The sequence below is a fragment of the Oryctolagus cuniculus genome, chromosome 1 (assembly GCF_051225735.1).
Source record: "Oryctolagus cuniculus isolate XC-2025 breed Fujian yellow rabbit chromosome 1, ASM5122573v1, whole genome shotgun sequence".
Lineage (NCBI taxonomy): Eukaryota > Metazoa > Chordata > Mammalia > Lagomorpha > Leporidae > Oryctolagus > Oryctolagus cuniculus.
In genome coordinates, this window is record NC_142867.1 from 18,888,424 (window position 1) to 18,906,864 (window position 18,441).

The following is an 18,441-nucleotide window of genomic DNA, read 5'->3' on the forward strand; positions in this document are numbered from 1 at the left end:
AATGAAAACAAAGCTTCACACTCTGGCCTCAGAATCAGCCCTAAAGGCACTCGGATCTGGCTGAAAAGCCCATGAGAGTATTTCAGGCATGGAAAGCCAAGACACTCTGGCAAAAAGATCTCTGTGAGTGAGATCCCAGTGGAAAGAACAGGTCTTCAAAGAGGGAGGTGCCTTTCTCTGAAGGGAGGAGAGAACCTCCACTTTGACTATGACCGTGTCTAAACAAGATAAGAGTCGGAGAACTCAAGGGGCTTCCATAGCCTTGGAAACTCATAACGGGTGCATAGGGAGATTACTGATGCCATAAACAGGAGTGTCAATTGGTAAAGTCAACAACAGGAGTCACTGTGCACTTACTCCTCATGTAGGATCTCTGTCCTTAACGTGCTGTACACTGAGGCTTAATGCTATAACGAGTACTCAAACAGTATATTTCACTTTGTGTTTCTATGGGGGTGCAAACGACTGAAATCTTTACTTAATGTACACTAAACTGATCTTCTGTAAAAAAAAAAAAAAAAAAAGAAAGAAATTATCAATTCCCAACTTGACTCTCACTGGGATTAAACATGACAATAGGTCTGATCTGATTTCATCATCATTTAAAAAAAATCATCTATTATTTTTCACTTTATGTTTCTGTGTGGGAGCAAACTGTTGAAATCCTTACTTAAGGTATACTAAGCTGATCTTCTGTATATTAAGATAATCGAAAATGAATCTTGATGTGAATGGAAGGGGAGAGGGAGTGGGAAAGGGGAGGGTTGTGGGTGGGAGGGACGGTATGGGGGGGAAGCCATTGTAACACATGAGTCGTACTTTGGAAATTTATATTCATTAAATAAAAGATTAAAAAAAAAAAAAAAAAAAAAAGAAAACAAAGCTTCATATTTTTAATAATCCTTTCATGAATTTGAAGGTATTTTAAAGTGATTATCTCATTCAGTGTAAAAAAAATTTACTGATATTCTAAAAGTAATAATCACTTTTACTTTTATATATTGCACCCAAACATACTTTACAAAGAGGCATAATCTTTCAAAAGTATAACCTACTAAAGACAACCTCCTGGAGGCCAGCACCACGGCTCACTAGGCTAATCCTCTGCCTAAGGTGCCGGCACCCCGGGTTCTAGTCCTAGTTGGGGTACCGGATTCTGTCCCGATTGCTCCTCTTCCAGTCCAGCTCTCTGCTGTGGCCCAGGAAGGCAGTGGAAGATGGCCCAAGTGCTTGGGCACTGCACCCACATGGAAGACCAGGAAGAAGCACTGGCTTCTGGCTTCAGATCGGCACAGCACTCTGGCTTTAGCAGCCATTTGGGGGGTGAACCAATGGAAGAAAGACCTTTCTGTCTCTGTGACTGTCTAACTCTGCCTGTCAAAAAATAATAATAATAATAAAAAAGACAACCTCCTGGAAACACTCTTAAATCATTAAGTGATAGATAGAAAGAAAAATGCAGAGGAATATCATCCTGCACAACTCCATGAGAAAAGTCAGCCATGAAAAACACCGGCTAAATGAACACCAACTAAAAGAAACGAGAGTGACTATTTTGAATAAAGGAGGAAGTTTAAAATTTTAAAAGGAATCTAAAGAACCAGATGTGATAGATCAAACAAGCAGTTGTTAAGCTGCTATAATCACAATCATTCACAAGACATATCATTGGACAAAACAAGCTGTACCAAAGGCATGCTCCAAAACATGTGTGGGCAGCCCTCAACCAACCTACCCAAACTAAGCATTCCCTGCCACAACATAATCAGCATTTCCTGCTCTATTCTTCATGTACCCTCGCCTGCTTCCAAAAGCCTCCTCTTGGCTCACCCTGTTATCAAGGCATTCATGTACTTACTATTCAGTGAAGAACCTCGCAATGCCATATTGGCTAATATCTTCCCTGTTCTCTAGTAGCTGGCACACTGCATCCTCCATGTACGTAAGGACATGTCGCTGTGCTGCAAACAAAAAGGAAGAGACAAAGAGAGATTAAAAAGGAAAAAGAAGAAAACAAAGTTCTCCCATCCCAGTAGGAGGCCATATAAATCAATGAAGGTGTTGGCTCTGTCCTAGAAATTCCAGTGGACTGGAACAGGCTAAGCTAAGCAAACTTGCTGGCCCTCAAAGGGTAGAATGGGATTTGCTGTAGAACGCGACCTACTGCCATCTGACTGGTTTCAGCTTTCACCCTCAGTCGTGGTTCCAATGCTGAGGGTGCTCTGAAGAGGCACTTCAGCACCATTTAGCAGACACTCCTGACAGCTCTTTTCTTTACATCTCCTTCTAGCTTTTCCCATGTCTGCATGTCCAAGATACTTATCCCCAGGGAGTCAGGGGGTCCACCCCTGAAGCAGGGATAATCTGATTAGAAAGAAAACTCAGTTCTTTAAATCACAAAAAAAGTAACTGAAAAAGTTCAAAGACTATAACAATCTCAATATTGGTATATATGTAAGTTATTAACCTGGATAAATAACAAGATCATTAAATCTGTGTGGCTCAATTTATTGGCTCTCATGCTTTCTTCAGTTGTTATGAATGAAAGATGCATGAATTACTCATGGGCTTCTAATAAAAAATATAAGTATTAGAGTTAGACCTGGGTTTGAATCATAGCTCTGTCTTTGGTAGCTTAATCTTGGCCAGCTCATTAATCTGCACCTGTTTTCTTCTGTATCCTGTGTGGAGAGCAATAAACAACTCTACTTATTTCTCAAAGTATGGTCAATCAACCACTTGGTCTGAAATACTTTGCATATACCCTGTTAAAATGCAGATTTATAATCTATACCACCTCAAATTTAGGAACCTTAAATTTCTAACTGCACTCTCTGCTGTGGCCCGGGAAGGCAGTGGAGGATGGTCCAAGTGCTTGGGCCCTGCACCCACATGGGAGACCAGGAGGAAGCACCTGGCTCCTGGCTTCAGATCGGTGTAGCGCCAGTCGTAGTGGCCATTTGGAGGGTAAACCAATGGAAGGAAGACCTTTCTCTCTGTCTCTCTCTCTCTCACTAACTCTGCCTGTCAAAAAAAAAAAAAAAAAAAATTCTAACTGGAGCCTAGTAATTTTACAAGTATCCCTGCTGCTGCTGCTTTTTTTTTTTTTTTTTAAGTGTATTTTTACTTATATGATAGGCAAGGAGACAGAGCCAGGAGTTGGGAACTCCATCTGGGTCTCCCACATGGTAGCAGGGACCTAAGCACTTGAGCCATCATCTGCTGCCTTGCAGGGTCTTGCATAAGCAGGAAGCTGGATTGGAAGTGAAACCAAGACTCAAACCCAGCCATCCTGATATAGGTACGGGCATCCCAGGCAGTGTCTTAACCATTGTACCACAAGACCTGCCCCTGGAGCTTCTTACGTACCCTGAAGTTAAAGCTCACTGGTTAAGAACCTGGGCTTTGAGAATAGAGAGATATGAGTTAAATTCTCAGTCCTATAACTTCCCACAGTGACATTGAGCAAATTACTCTCCAAGCCTATTTTCTCATTTTAAAATGTGGATGATAATCCTACCTTATCTACTCTACAAGGTTATGAGAATTAAATAAGATAATGTATGCAAAATATCACAGTGCCAGCACACAGTGCATTCTTGCTAACATTTTCTTTTTGTATTTTTAAAGATTTATTTTATTTATTTATTTGAAAGGCAGAGTTACAGTGACAGAGAAGGAGAGGAGGCTGATTCATTCCCGAAATGGCCACAATAGCTGGGGCTCAGCCAGGCCGAAGCCAGGAACCAGGAGCTCCCTCTGGGTCTCCCGCGTGGACACAGGAGCTCAAGGACTTGGACCATCTTCCACTGCCCTCCCAAGCCATAGCACAGAGCTGGACTGGAAGTGGAGCAGCCGGGACTTGAACCCATGCCCACATGGGATGCTGGCACAGCAGGCAGTGGCCCCACCTAATATATTTTCTTAAAACTTCATCTCAAAGAGTTAGTTACGCAACACAGGCCAGAACGTCTTACACATCAGGTATTCAACAAATGCTTCTTTCCTTTCCTAATTTTATTTTCAGATATGACAGTTGTGTCCCAGTACATCTTACACACAAGGGTCCAATTCACATTCCCTTTCACCATCCAAAAAATCAGAACACTGCTTTCTTCTGGGGGCAGTGAGAACAAAAAACCCAAAAGTAACGAACGGTTTACTAGAAACCAATTCCACAAAGTTGGTGCCAAGGTGGACAATTGCCTCTTTCACAGTTTAATTCCTAAGCAAAATATGGAGGAATTAGCTAAAAATGGGTGCTTCAAAAAACTATTCCTGAAGTCCTGGTAGTTTAGTGAAGTTCATAAAAGAAATAAGTTTATCTACCGAGCTGAATTCAAGAGTCTTCATTTGACAACACGGGCTGCAGTGATCCAAGATCTGAGCACCTTTGCACCAGCCTAAAGCCCAGGAGAAGGCCATGTTTACATTCCATGACTTGTTCTATCTGTGTGAGTGCTTCCCAAAGCTAACGACTGCCAACCACTGGAAGTTACCCACTCCTCCCTGCAAAAAAGATGTGAAAACAAAAACGAAATCAGTGCTTCATTAACTCAACAGTGCATCTGGCTAGAAAATTGTTTTTTTTTAAGAAATGGCCAAAACTGAGAGTGAAGCTGAGATAACATGCTAATTTCTGGCATTAATTGTTTTCAAGACAACAATCAGTTTAAGTAAGTACATATCAAATGGGGAGGGGAAAATGGCCATACTAACATTAACATCAACTCTATTTTCTCCACTGTATTCCCCTTCCTTTCTTCCACCCGCTTAACCTCATCTTACAAAAAGATTCCTTCCTGGCCTTTTATGACTTACCTCTACCTAAGGCTAGTACAGGATTTTTTTCTTTTTGATGATAGAAATGAAAGAGCTCTACTTAGAAGCAAATCCTGCTGCTTTTACTCTCTTGCTCCAGGGATTAAAAAAGTCAATGTGAAAGCACTTTACAGGAGAAATGTTTTCAGAGCCATTAATATCAAAGCGCTTTTGTCCTCCTAGAGTGATTTTTTGAAAAAGAGACATTGCACCAGAGAGAGAACCATATCTGTTTATCTGCCAATCACATTTAGTTTATTATTATAAACACTAACACCATTTCTGAGCATGTACACAATTAACTACCTAAGAGTCAGGTACTCACTAACTGTTTCACACACATTATTTAATCCTCACAAAAATCCTATGATAGATCATTTTATGTTTCTGCTTTATAAATGGCAAAGCTGAGATTTACAGAATTAATTTGCTCAAGATTACACAGCTAGTAATCAGGGAAGCCAACATATAAACCAAGTTTTGTTTAATACTAAAACTCATGCTTTTTTTTTTGACAGGCAGAGTGGACAGTGAGAGAGAGACAGAGAGAAAGGTCTTCCTTTGCCGTTGGTTCACCCTCCAATGTCCGCCGCGGCCGGGTGCTTCTCCTGGTCTCCCATGGGGTGCAGGGCCCAAGCACTTGGGCCATCCTCCACTGCACTCCCAGGCCACTGCAGAGAGATGGACAGGAAGAGGAGCAACCAGGACAGAATCCGGCACCCCAACCGGGACTAGAACCCGTGGTGCCGGCGCCGCAGGCAGGGGATTAGCCTAGTGAGCCACTGCGCCGGCCTACAACCTCATCATTAACACATTATAATCATTTATAGGGGAGCCGCCTGCAGCGCTGGCATCCCATATGGGCGCTGGTTTGAGTCCTGGCTGCTCCTCTTCGGATCCAGCTCTCTACTATGGCCTGGGAAAGCAGTAGAAGATGGCCCAAGTCCTTGGGTCCCTGCACTCATGTGGGAGACCTGGAAGAAACTCCTGGCTCCTGGCTTCGGATCAGCTCAGCTCTGACTGTTGCAGTCATTTGGGGGAGTGAACCAGCAGAATAGAGGACCTCTCTCTCTCTCTCTGACTCTACCTCTCTCTGTATTTTGTTCAAATAAAATAAAAAATTTTTAAAAATCACTTACAGGTGCAAAAATTAATCTTCATGTTACCCCAGCACAAAGGCAGCAGTGCATATTGAAAGTAAAATGACCTGAGAGATGAAGTCCATCTGTGTCCCTGTGAATTTGCCTCTCTCTCCTATCTCCACCTGCATACCTGTCAGCATTTGTGTGAAGTTATAACATGTCCCCAAATTTCAAAGGTTTTTATTTTTTTCCAAACAAAGAACCATCCCACCACAAAGTATTCACCCTACCCATTCCTCCTAGTTCACAAAGAGGAAACAGAAAACTCCCCGTGCTCTTTTTAATCTGTAGGTGGAGGGAAGGAGCACAAAGGCCCCCGGGCAGATAGGGAAAAGGTCCCCCTGCAGAGAATTTCACACAACCCACAGCCAAGTTGGAAGCTCTAATTGCTGCTCCTTGGTGGTTTCCTTCACCTGCAGCTCTTTATCAGTCCCATGTTCTCTCTGTGGTTAAGTGTACCACCCAACCCTGGAAAATCCTTACAGTTTATCAAACTTTAATGAGACAGAAGTTCAAAGCTTTTGGCTGGCAATAAAACCTGGAGAGTGTCATTTTATATTATTTTTTAAATGCAAAGGAATAGGCTTTAATTTATGTGAACTATTAAAGAATAAAAACAGCACACCTGCACCCCCAGAGGGCAAAGATATGTGAGCACCTTAGCTGCCCTCTTGGAAAAGGAAAAGCACTTAAGTCTGGCTTTTCCTTTTTGCTTTGTGTGACTTCCACAACAAGATCAGGATTAAGTTTTCTAATGTGTACCAATAAGGCTGTATTTTTCCTCAAACTGTCCATGTCTTGCTCAGATGTCTGAGATAAGCATTTATAACTTTGTCATGCTATACTGAACAATTTAAGGGACAACTAAGTATACAATGCATGATCCTCACATGCATTCAGCAAGTGAAAGCAACTGTGAATCAAAACCTTGGTTCTGTTGACTCATCCTCAGTTACTCCTGCTTTGATATTAAGAATGGTATGTCTGGCCGGCGCCATGGCTCACGAGGTTAATCCTCTGCCTGCGGCGCCGGCACACTGGGTTCTAGTCCCGGTCGGGGTGCCGGATTCTGTCCTGGTTGCTCCTCTTCCAGTCCAGCTCTCTGCTGTGGCCCGGGAGGGCAGTGGAGGATGGCCCAAGTGCTTGGGTCCTGCACCCCATGGGAGACCAGGAGGAAGCACCTGGCTCCTGGCTTCGGATCAGCGCTGTGTGCTGGCCGCAGCGCGCCGGCCGCAGCGGCCATTGGAGGGTGAACCAACAGCAAAGGAAGACCTTTCTCTCTGTCTCTCTGTCTCTAACTCTGCCTGTCAAAAAAAAAAAAAAAACAAAAAAAAAAGAACAGTATGTCTGATAATAAACTACATCCTTAGAAAACACTAGAAGATGGCCCAGGTGCTCAGGCTCCTACACCGTGGGAGATCAGGAGGAAGCTCTGGCTTCTGGCTTCCGATCTGCCCCGCCAGATCCATTGCAGCCATTTGGGGAGTGAACCAGTGGAAGGAAGACCTCTCTCTCTGTTTCTCCCTCTGTCTGTGACTCTGCCTCTGTAATAACCTTAGCAGGATGTTTGGAACATATGCTCAAATGCATACTAGCCTCTATCCATTTATTTAAAGTTCTGCTCAACCAACCAAGAATATTTACAGATTACATTCAAAGGTTCTTGGGCTTTATAAAACTCTATGCCTGTAATATATATAATCATACACTCATTTTAGCTACAGGCTTTAAACTTGTGTGAAGCCTTCCATTATTAACTACTAATGACTCAGGAGGCCCTAATTTATATGGGGAAAGTCCAAAACTATTTCTTTTTACTCTCTTCCCAAGCATAAGTACCATCAAAGTATTAGCTGTTTTTTTTTTTTTCATAATTAAATGATAAGGGGTCTCATTTGAAAATTTTTGCTTGAGGCATCTAGAATTTCCACCTACATCAGTTAAACATTTTATAAAAATTACTATTCAATACAGAGTCTCAGTATAAAGAATAGGGGCTGACATTGTGGCACACAGTGTTAAGCCTAGCCTGTGATGCCAGCATCCCATATGGGCACTGGTTTGTGTCCTAGCTGCTCTGGTTCTGATCCAGCTCCCTGCTGATGACCTGGGAAAAGCAGCGGAAGATGGCCCAAGTGCTTGGGCCCCTGCCACCCATGTGGGAGACCTGGATGAAGCTCCTGGCTCCTGGCTTTGGCCTGGCCATGGTAGCCATGTGGGGACTGAATCAACTGATTGAAGATCTTTTTCTCGCTCTGTCTCTCCCTCTCTATATATAATTCTGAATTTTAAATTCAAAAAGAAAACAAACAAATCTCATCAGAAAAATACTCATGAGTTACTATGTAGTTTTAATAGACATACACAAGAACAATACTAGTGTAAGGAAAAAACAGAGTATATACATATACATAACTTTAAACCTGACTTTTTCCTCCCTTACCAGAGTCCTTTTGAGACATAGTTTAGTCTTTGAGGCCTCTTGAGATTCAGATGCTGGTTGGCACAAATGTTTGTTGAACTAAATTCAAACTGTTCTCTGAGATGAGTAAGATTCTTAACCAACAACCGGTCATATAAACTTGCTTAGAAATTTCAAGTTCAATATCACTTATAAATCACTACTATGATCTAGTATTTGATCTTGTGAGGTACAAATAGACAGCTTAACAGTTTAAAAAGTTACTAGACTTCTAAAATTAATTATTTACAACCTCCATCATTACTGGTTTGTCTTGGTCCAAAGACACTGTGTTCAGGTGAAAAATTTTATCATCCATACAAAACCATCTTTGATCTTAGACCACAGTAGATCAATTTCCCTTGACCAAAAGGGATGGGGAAATGAAAAAGAACTAGCACATTTAATTCTTATACAACCCAATGAAGTAGATTAATAGCCTTTTTTGAAGCTCAGAGAGGTTCAGGAAGCTGCCCAAAGTCTAAACAAATGGCTGAGCTAGTATTCAAACTTAGATTTGACTTCATCAGATCTCACAACTTCTCAATCAAAACTGAAAGAAAAACAAAACAAGAAAAATTCAAAAATCTACAGTATGTCCTACCTGACACTGTATTATCTAGAAATTATGAACTTTTCCCTGTTAATACTACAAAGGAAGTTTAAATTGGTAAGTTAGGGAAATTATTGGAATGTTCTTTAAATTATAAAGAATGTCCATTTCTAATTACAAACATAATGCTTTTTTTTTTTTAATTTTTTTTGACAGGCAGAGTGGACAGTGAGAGAGAGAGAGACAGAGAGAAAGGTCTTCCTTTCCCGTTGGTTCACCCTCCAATGGCCGCTGCGTCCGGCGCACCACACTGATCCGAAGCCAGGAGCCAGGTGCTTATCCTGGTCTCCCATGGGGTGCAGGGCCCAAGCACTTGGGCCATCCTCCACTGCACTCCCGGGCCACAGCAGAGAGCTGGCCTGGAAGAGGGGCAACTGGGACAGAATCCGGCGCCCCGACCGGGACTAGAACCCGGTGTGCCGGTGCCGCAAGGTGGAGGATTAGCCTAGTGAGCCAAGGCGCCGGCCCAAACATAATGCTTTTTTAAAGATTCAAGCATACAGAAAAGGCTAAAGACCAATCTCAGGTTCCAACTGTTATCAGTTTGAGATGTATATTTTAAAAAATATAAAGATACACAGTTTATGAGCTTTCTGTTTTTAAGTAAATGACATACACTTTTCTGTACCTTGCTTTTTATTTTTTAAAATTTGCTATTTTTTTTTATTTTTTTGACAGACAGTGAGAGACAGAGAGAAAGGTCTTCCTTCTGTTGGTTCACCCCCAAAATGGCCACTACAGCCGGCGCACTGTGCTGATCTGAAGCCAGGAGTGAAGTGCTTCCTCCTGGTCTCCCATGTGGGTACAGGCATCAAGCACTTGGGCCATCCTCCACTACCCTCCCGGGCCACAGAGGAGAGCTGGACTGAAAGAGGAGCAACCGGGACTAGAACCCAGTGCCCAAATGGGATGCTGGCGCCGCAAGCGGAGGATTAACCAAGTGAGCCACGGCGCTGGCCCCTGTACCTTGCTTTTTTTTTTCATACAACGATGTCTAAAGATCTTTTATGAAACAACATAGAACCAACCCACCCTTTTGCTATTTTTCTGATGGTAAATATTTACTGATAAATATTTAAGCTATTCCCATGTTTCCACTATTAACAAACTCTGCTAGGTTGAACATTCTTATACCTGCTTGCTTGTGTTTATATGCAGGTGTTTTTCCCAAGGTAGACATCTCGAAATCCACTGGGCATGTCTTAGAATGTATACATCTTCACATTTACTAGAGATAAACAATCGCTTTTACAAAGTGGTTATTCCAATTTATACTACTTCTAGCCAAGAGATTGATTTCATTATCCTTGGTGTAAAACTGTAATTTTGTCAATTTAATAGTTTTAAAACAGCTTCTGTCTGTTGTTTTAATTTTATTTTCCTTGATTACAAAGAAAGTTATGCATATTTTCAGTCTATGTATATTTCTTCTTCTGTGAATAACACTCTGGCATCCTTTGCCAATTTTCCTTGCTGGTTGTCTTTTTTTCTTCATGGTTTATCAAATTTTCCAAATCTATATATGTCACGAATACATATATATCAACCTTATAGCTTTTCTTTTATTTGTGGTATCTTTCATTATATAGAATTTGTAAATATATTCCAAAATGTTTATTTGTGGCTTCGTGTGTGTGTCCTGTTCATAAAATCCTTCTCTACTCTAAGTGTGTAAACTTATTATCTTATATTTTCTTCTGGTATAATGTTTAGTTTAAGATAATCCCTAGTTCCTTATCATAATCTTGATTTTATGATTAACATATTGAGTATAACAAAAAATAAAACTTAAGGGTGAGTATTTGGTGCATCAAGTAAGTTGCTGCTTGGAACACCAGCATCCCATTTCTGAACTGCCTGGTTCAAATCCAAGCTACTCCACTTCTGATATAGTTTCCTGCTAATGCATACAATTTGAGGCAGCAGGTGATGGCTCAAGTACTTGAGTTTCTGCTACCCATTTGGAAGACAGAGTTCTGTGCTCCTGGCTTTGATCTGGTACAGTCCTGGCAATTGCAGGCATTTGGGGAGTGAACCAGTAGATGGAAAGTCTCCTTTCTTCTGTCTCTAATTCTTCCTCTCTCTTTCTCTCTGCCTTTCAAATAAAATGAAAAGAAATAAAACAATTTTTAAAAAGAAGTTTAAAACATACAGTAGAGAAAAATAAAGTGAAAGTATTGACCAACGGCTGGCACTGTGGCATAGCAGGTAAAGCTGCTGCCTGCAGTGCTGGTATCCCATAAGTGCTGCTTCAAGTGCCGGTGCTCCACTTCTGATCCAGCTCTCTGCTATAGCCTGGGAAGGCAGTGGAAGATGGCTCAAGTCCTTGGGTCCCTGCACCCACGTGGGAGACCAGGAAGAAGCTCTGGGCACTTGGCTTTGGATCAGCAGCCATCTGGGGAGTAGACCAGCAGATGGAAGACATCCCCCCCACCCGCCTCTCTGTAACTCTGCCTTTCAAATAAATTAATAGATAAATAATGGCAGCTGACTTTTTCTTATTATTTTAAGCATATTAAGAGAGAGAAACAGAGCAAGCAGAAATTGAGAGAGAGAGTGAGCTCTTCCATCAGCTGGTTGTCTCCCCAAATGCCCTCAACAGCAGGGCCTAGACAAGCCCAGGAACTCAATAATGGGTCTCTTACATGGGTGGCAGGGGCACACCTACTGAAACCATCATCTGCTTATTCCCAGGGTGCGCATTAGCAGGAAGCTGGAAGTGGAAGTGGAGCCAGGACTCCAACCTCAGGCCTTCCCAGGTTGAGTCTTAATCACTGGAAACCCATCCCAGACAGCCAACTTTTATTAAGCTGAATGTGTATGATACCATTCTAAGTACTTTATGAGTAGTAATTCATTACTCCTCACAACAATCCTACAAGTTATATTCTTTTATTTTATCCTCATTTTATAGCTTAAAAAAAAAAGACTTGGAAATATAATTTGCCTAAGGTTAAAGGGCTGGTTAACAGCAGAAAAAAGCCTTGAACTCTGGCCTTTGGTCTGAACTTCAGGATGCCGCCACGCTGTCAGAGCCATTCAGTATGACCCGTATCAGATGGGATTTTCTGAGGGACGAATTTACAACTTAAGGAAAAATCTTTTACATTAATAGTTAATTATACCACAGATAAAATTAATACATTGCATTTGTGTATCCAATTCACCTAAATGCTCCTATACAGCCAAAGTCAAATACTAAAAGACAACCCAGAGGCAAACAAAGGCAAAACAAACACATATGCTAACATCACCTGTGACAGCCAGCAAACAAGAGGTAGCTAAAGATCTTTATGTAAAGTAGAGGATAAAAAACTAGAGTTTACTTCCCTCAACCAAAAGAAGCATTGTAACAGCTAATAGCTGTGCAAAGCTGAGTGCCTTCGCATTCAAATAGTCTCTGGTCAACTATTAATCCTCACCTCCTCCATTTTCCTTCCTAAAACTGGTGGCTTTTTTATGTTTTGGGGATGTCAAGGCAAGGTGTTTAAATCTTACTGTCTCAGTTTTTACAGCCTAAATCTCACAATACAGAATTAGTAGTCTGGAGTCCTGGAATAACAAGTGCCAGAAACTAGGATTTTTTTTTTTTTTTTAAGGAGGCTTTCATAGAACTTCAAACTTAAAGCTCTCAGCTTTAACATAGAACACTAGAAAAATCTAGAGTAGCATTTAAGTTCCCCAGTTACAATCTAAGGGACACATTAAGAATCAAAAAGTTACTGTTTTGACAATAACTTTGCAAAAATAAGATAGTTACTCATAGAGCAGTATGGTTATCACATCAACTCTGTAAACATGCATGAGACTATTTTCCAGAAAGCACCATGAGTTTAAAAAACACTTGCAAACTGACAAACGTGGAGTAAATCATGTACCACTTATAATGTCATGCCAGGTAGGAAGTAGCACAGTTTCAGGGTGAACATGAATTGTGCTACATAGTCATCAAAAGAAGTTCCCTTTGGGGGAAAACCATGTATTTACAAATTATTGAAAGTACTGATTATTATTAAATTGGAAACATGCAATTTAACTATGAATATACACAATATTAATGCAGTGACTTATTTCTTTGACACTTTCTGTTCAAAAATATCTCAAAAATTAGTTGGCATTCACTGCAACTGAGATAACAGTAACAGGATCTCATTTTTTTCTAATGACAAGATGATATGGAAGAGTTCTAATTTAAGGTAGCTGAAAACTCATGGCTTAGGATTCCTGATCCTCTCTGCCTCTGTATGAAGATGGGGATTCTTTATCAAACGAGAGTCTCACATGTCAAATCCCCACTAAGAACTATGTCTACGCCCTGTTTATGGGATGGGGCTGTAATAATGCTCAATAATCCCTTCGAGTTTCTATTTTTGTTATGAAAGTAAAGGATGCTATTGTAGATATTTATAGATGCCCTGGAGGCCTAGGCCAAAGTGTGCAAAAACCATATGGGGTGAATGACTGGCAGGTATATATAGTATGGGCAACTGAGGAGGCCCCAGTTTATATTACACAGAAAAGTCATGCTAACAACATATTGTCTAAATTAATGGTAAAAAAAATACAACCAAAGTACCCAATAAAAATATAAAAATATACTCTGGATCTATTTTACCAGACCAATGTAATTTTTGACTCATTACTTGTAGGAATGTTGCAATATCCAATTCTTCCTTTCCTGCCAGGTCCAACTTCTTGAAGCTTTCCCTGATTCTCTCCCAGCCAGAAACAATCTCTCCTTTTCCCTAACTCCCTAAATATGTATTTTTAAAATTTCCAATAGCGCTTTCTACCTGGATGTAGAGTTCTCTGCTAGACATTCTGCTCCTTAAAGACAGAGAGGTATCACAACTCATTCTCTGTCATCCCCTTTTAACACTCAGGACCATTCAGTGTCTTTCACATTGTAGTCATTCAAATATTTACTGAATGAATACATAAACTGTGTCCACTATTTATAAACTGTGGTGGGATTCTTTATTCAACTGGGCCATTTCAGGACTGTGCCTCCCAGGTGGGAAACACTAAGTACCAAAACACATTCTGTTAGAATATTAGGGTTCTTACAGGAAGCCCCTTTTGTCCTGTTCTCAACCACTCATCCTGCTGCCTTTTTACTGTTCCTTCTCTCTATTCCAGTGAGAAGGCACTTGTTCCCTCTATTGTTACTAAGAGCCTCATTATGTTCAAGGTAAAGCAAAAAATGCGCTCGATGCAATTACCAGTTCATCACAAATTTGGGGGCTACTTGTCATTTCAACACTCAGGACTTGAATAAAAGAAAGCCCAAATTCTTTTCAGTCCTAAGAACGATTTTCTTTTTTTCTCTTTGGACAAAATGGAAGCACAGAGCACAGGAAGCAGTCCTCAGTAAGCCACCGTTCATAAACAGCTTTGCTGACAGCGTAACAAAGGTTCTGTTGTGCTGCTGCGCGGCAGGGCCAGTAAGCAGCGGGAGCAGATGAACTCTTTAAGAAACAAAGGTTCTGTCTTCATGCAAATGTTTGCATTAATAAAAAATGAAGAAAAAGATATAGAAAATGCAGGCTAGCTGGACATAATAGGTCTCTGAACGGGAGGTTTTTCACATTTTCCAGGCGGAGTCAGCAGGTCTTTTAAAAACTTTGTCATTCTGAACATTTCACAGACATCACAAGAAAGACATGCAAATAACAGAAGCAAATCAAAGGACATCCCGCTGCTCTGCTGGCGCCTCCCTCATCCATGCCTGGTTTGTCATTTTCTGTTAACCCTAGTTCTGGCTGCTATTCTGTTGAGGAATGGAGTCCCTAGGCCATGTGGCAGTACATGTCCAGCCAGCTAGCCCCAGCACTGATGACATTACAATGCAAGCCATGTACTACCACTCAGGGACACGTGCTGCCAGGCAACAAGTGCAGTGTGTGATTTTTACACACCCAGATTGCAAATCTGCATGGGAAAGAGTCCTTAAACTAACCACTTGATAAGACATGGTCTTCTTGAGTGTGAGCATCACTGAACAGATCCCTGCAGGAGGACTCGCTGAGGACCAGCCCTAAAGGAAATATATAGTAAGGGCTTTAAAATGACCAAAACACTTGTCAGGGAAAGGGTTACCAAACACCCTCCATGTGCCAATCGCTGTACTATGTGCTCAACCTACACTGTCTCATTTGATCTACACAACCACCATTTAAAGTAAATACTTATTATCCCCATTTTATATTTGAGGAAATTGAGGCCTGAGGAGGTTATTTAACTTGCCGAAGATCACACAGCTAATGGCAAGCCAAGACCAAAACTATATGACAGCAAATTCCCTTCCATTCTACAAAATTTTCTCACTCTTTATTTCTGTGCTTGAAATCTAGCTTTCTATGGTCATATCACAAAGACCATATTCACCTGCTGCAAGACCACTGGTGTCTCTCTTCCCCCATTTTGAATCATTCGGAGTCTTTATCATTCATTTTGAAGAGTGAGTGCTTTTTATGGTTAGGTTATAATAATCTGATTAAGGCTGCAGATGCTTTCTCACAGAGCAATAGATATAATTTAATACATTGCTTGCAATTTTACAGCATTTAAGAACTCTCCTGCAGCTCATCTATAGCTCCTGAGGGTTCATGGCTTACATCTTAAAAAATAATCCCAGAATCTCCATTTCTCTTCCTAGGAGCAAATGGGCCATTTTCTTTTTTACCACTTTCCCTAAACTCTGCAACCAACACAATGATGACCCATTAAGCTTCCTGACCTGAAAATCCCTGGTCCTTCTCAACTTCCACTGAACACATAATTCTTCATCAGAACTTGAAGTCACTTACGGCCCCCCACCCCAACAGATTTTGTCCCCTGGCTTCCCTGGCTTGCACAGTCATTCCCTTTATCTCCACTTTCCACAGTCCTAGTTCCCTGCAGTGAACAGCACATGAAAGGTATAGGGTTTGGGACTAACAGCTCTTTCAGGCATCTGCTGGGGGTCTTGGAACCTATGGGTAAAGACGGGCCTACTGCACTTAAATGGGAAGTTTACTGCACCTTCATTTCTAGTCTCACCATCACTCTTCAATGAGAACAGCTTAAGAAATAGAACTTAAAAAAATCATTTTACAGATAAAGAAACTGAAGCATCTCTTCGTTTTGCCTCTCTTGATTCAGTGATGCAAAGTTCTTGGACTTGCTCAAACATAGCCCTTGCTTTCCAAATTTTCATCTATAATCACAATACCCAAATTTTTCTTTATACAAAGCAAGCAAAACAAATCATGTAACAAATGAACATTCTAATTTCCTCACTGATGAGAAAAACTAAAGTAAAAGGAGCAAAAGACATGTATTCATAAGAGGGTTTAAAATAGATCAATAAACCCTTATATTTTCTAGGGATTTTTCTTTCCTTTTTTTTATTTACTTACTATATTTTTCAGTATTTAGTAACATGCTTTGTTTTGCCATTATAAATATTTCTTTATACAAGTATTGTTAAGTTTAAAAATATATTCCCAGGATTTTTAGACCCCACCCAGGTCTCTTTGCTCTTCAGGTAAAACTGGAGTATGTTTCTAAGGAGGTAAAGGCTGGTGGAGCTGTCAAGTAGCAGTCTCTGCTGCAGCATTCTGTACAGATACATGGATGTTTCTTTTATAAACACTGCTCCCCTATGCAAACCCCACCGCAACATATATTCCCCACATGCACATACGTACCTGGGCTTGTGGCCACTGGCAAAAATATCATCATTCTCAGATTCTCTTGTAGCCAGGCTTTACTCATGTGATTAAGGTATAAAATATAAAAATATATATTTTGGGGATCTTCTACAAAGTATTTAAAGGCACTGATTCAGCTGAGAGATGTCCCACATTTATACTCCAGGGACTAAGGGAGTTCCTTCAGTACTCACAGATCATGAGGTAAAGAACGCATCTACAGTTAGGGTGTCGGCACAGAAAAACAGAAGCCTGAGTCCCTGATGATCCCCTGGAGAGCACCAAACCAGCTGGACTGCCCTGCTCCAGAGAAATAATCTTCCACCTTCTTACTTTAAGTTTCCCTATTGTGTGCAGACAAACCTAGTACTAACAGAAAGCATCTATATTTTCCAGAAAGCATAAACAAAGGGATCAAACTAATGTAGCTGGCAACTGACCAATAAGAAAGCTTCTTGGCCTACTCATCAATCTAAGTTAGTGCATACGAGCATATGACAGAGCTTTCCCAGACACTCCTTAGAGTCTGACAGATGCACTGCCATCTTTAATGCCTACAATCTGTAAACAAAGTAATGACTCTCATAACTTAAGCACTAATATTTGTCCTGCTCATGAAAGCTTACTATACTTTTATACACATTATCTCATGGAACCTTACAATCAACCTAGGAGTTAGCTAATGCTGGGCTTATTACCTCCATTTTAAAATGAAGAAATCACCCAAGATGACACAGTTTAGAAGTGGTAGGGCAAAAATTTGAACCTTAATTTCATGAGTATAAATATTTTCACTGAATCACATAATTAGAATAAATCTTAGAGAAATTTAGAAAGTTTCAAATGATTATAATTAGTGATAATTAATGAATATAAATTTAAATACCCGAATTGCAAAACAGACCACAAATCAATGTCTTAGTACTTTACAGAACTTACATAAAAGCTTTTTAAAATTAATTTTTCCATTTACTAACTGAGGAAACATTCTGTTTAATTTTAGAACTGATGACAGCTCTATTTCCTTCTCAGATCCTGCATTTTGAACTCGAGAGGGAAATGAAGAAGTGAGGGGAAGCACATGAAGCACAAGGTGGCAAAGGGTGAGTACAATTTCTCTTAAGTATCCTCTTCTCTTTGGACAACCTAGGTCACAGTCTAGGCATAAGACACTTCTGCAACTGCTTCCTATGTTCAGAAAACGTTTATTGCTCAAGTAACTCAATTCATCAAAGAAAGGTAAGCTGAATTTCAGTGCAGCTTTTAAGCAGAGAATTGAGCCCAGCCCTGCACTGTCCCACAGACGGGCACCTAGGCTCAATAGCCCCAGTAGGGAGGACTCACTGTATGAGACCTGGTTTCTTTCTTTCTTTTTTAATGATGTATTTATTCATTTGAAAGGCAGAGTTACAGAAGCAGAAGCAGAGAGCGAGAGTTCTTCCATCCGCTGGTTGACTCCATCTGGTTCACTCCCCAGATGACAGCAACAGCTGGAGCTGGGCCAATAAGAAGCTGGAGCCTGTAGCTTCCTCCAGGTTTCCCATGTGTGTGCAGGGGCCCAAGGACTTGAACCATTTTCTACTGCTTTCCCAGGCCATAGCAGAGCTGGATCAGAAATGAAGCAGCATGGACATGACCCGGCACCCATATGGGATGCCAGCACTGCAGGCAGTGGCCCTATCCGCTATGCCATAGCATGGGCCCTAAAAC

At 40.9% G+C, this 18,441-nt stretch overlaps 1 protein-coding gene across 3 annotated transcripts in view; it reads right to left on the reverse strand.

Annotated features, from left to right (window-relative positions):
- Positions 1-18,441, reverse strand: part of CSTPP1 (centriolar satellite-associated tubulin polyglutamylase complex regulator 1) — a 239,363-nt gene that overhangs the window by 195,750 nt on the left and 25,172 nt on the right. For all 3 annotated transcript variants that reach the window (XM_002708863.5, XM_089327038.1, XM_089327042.1), the window contains exon 2: positions 1,859-1,961. In XM_002708863.5, coding sequence (XP_002708909.3) covers positions 1,859-1,961 — 103 coding nt within the window. The remainder of the gene's footprint in view (positions 1-1,858; positions 1,962-18,441) is intronic.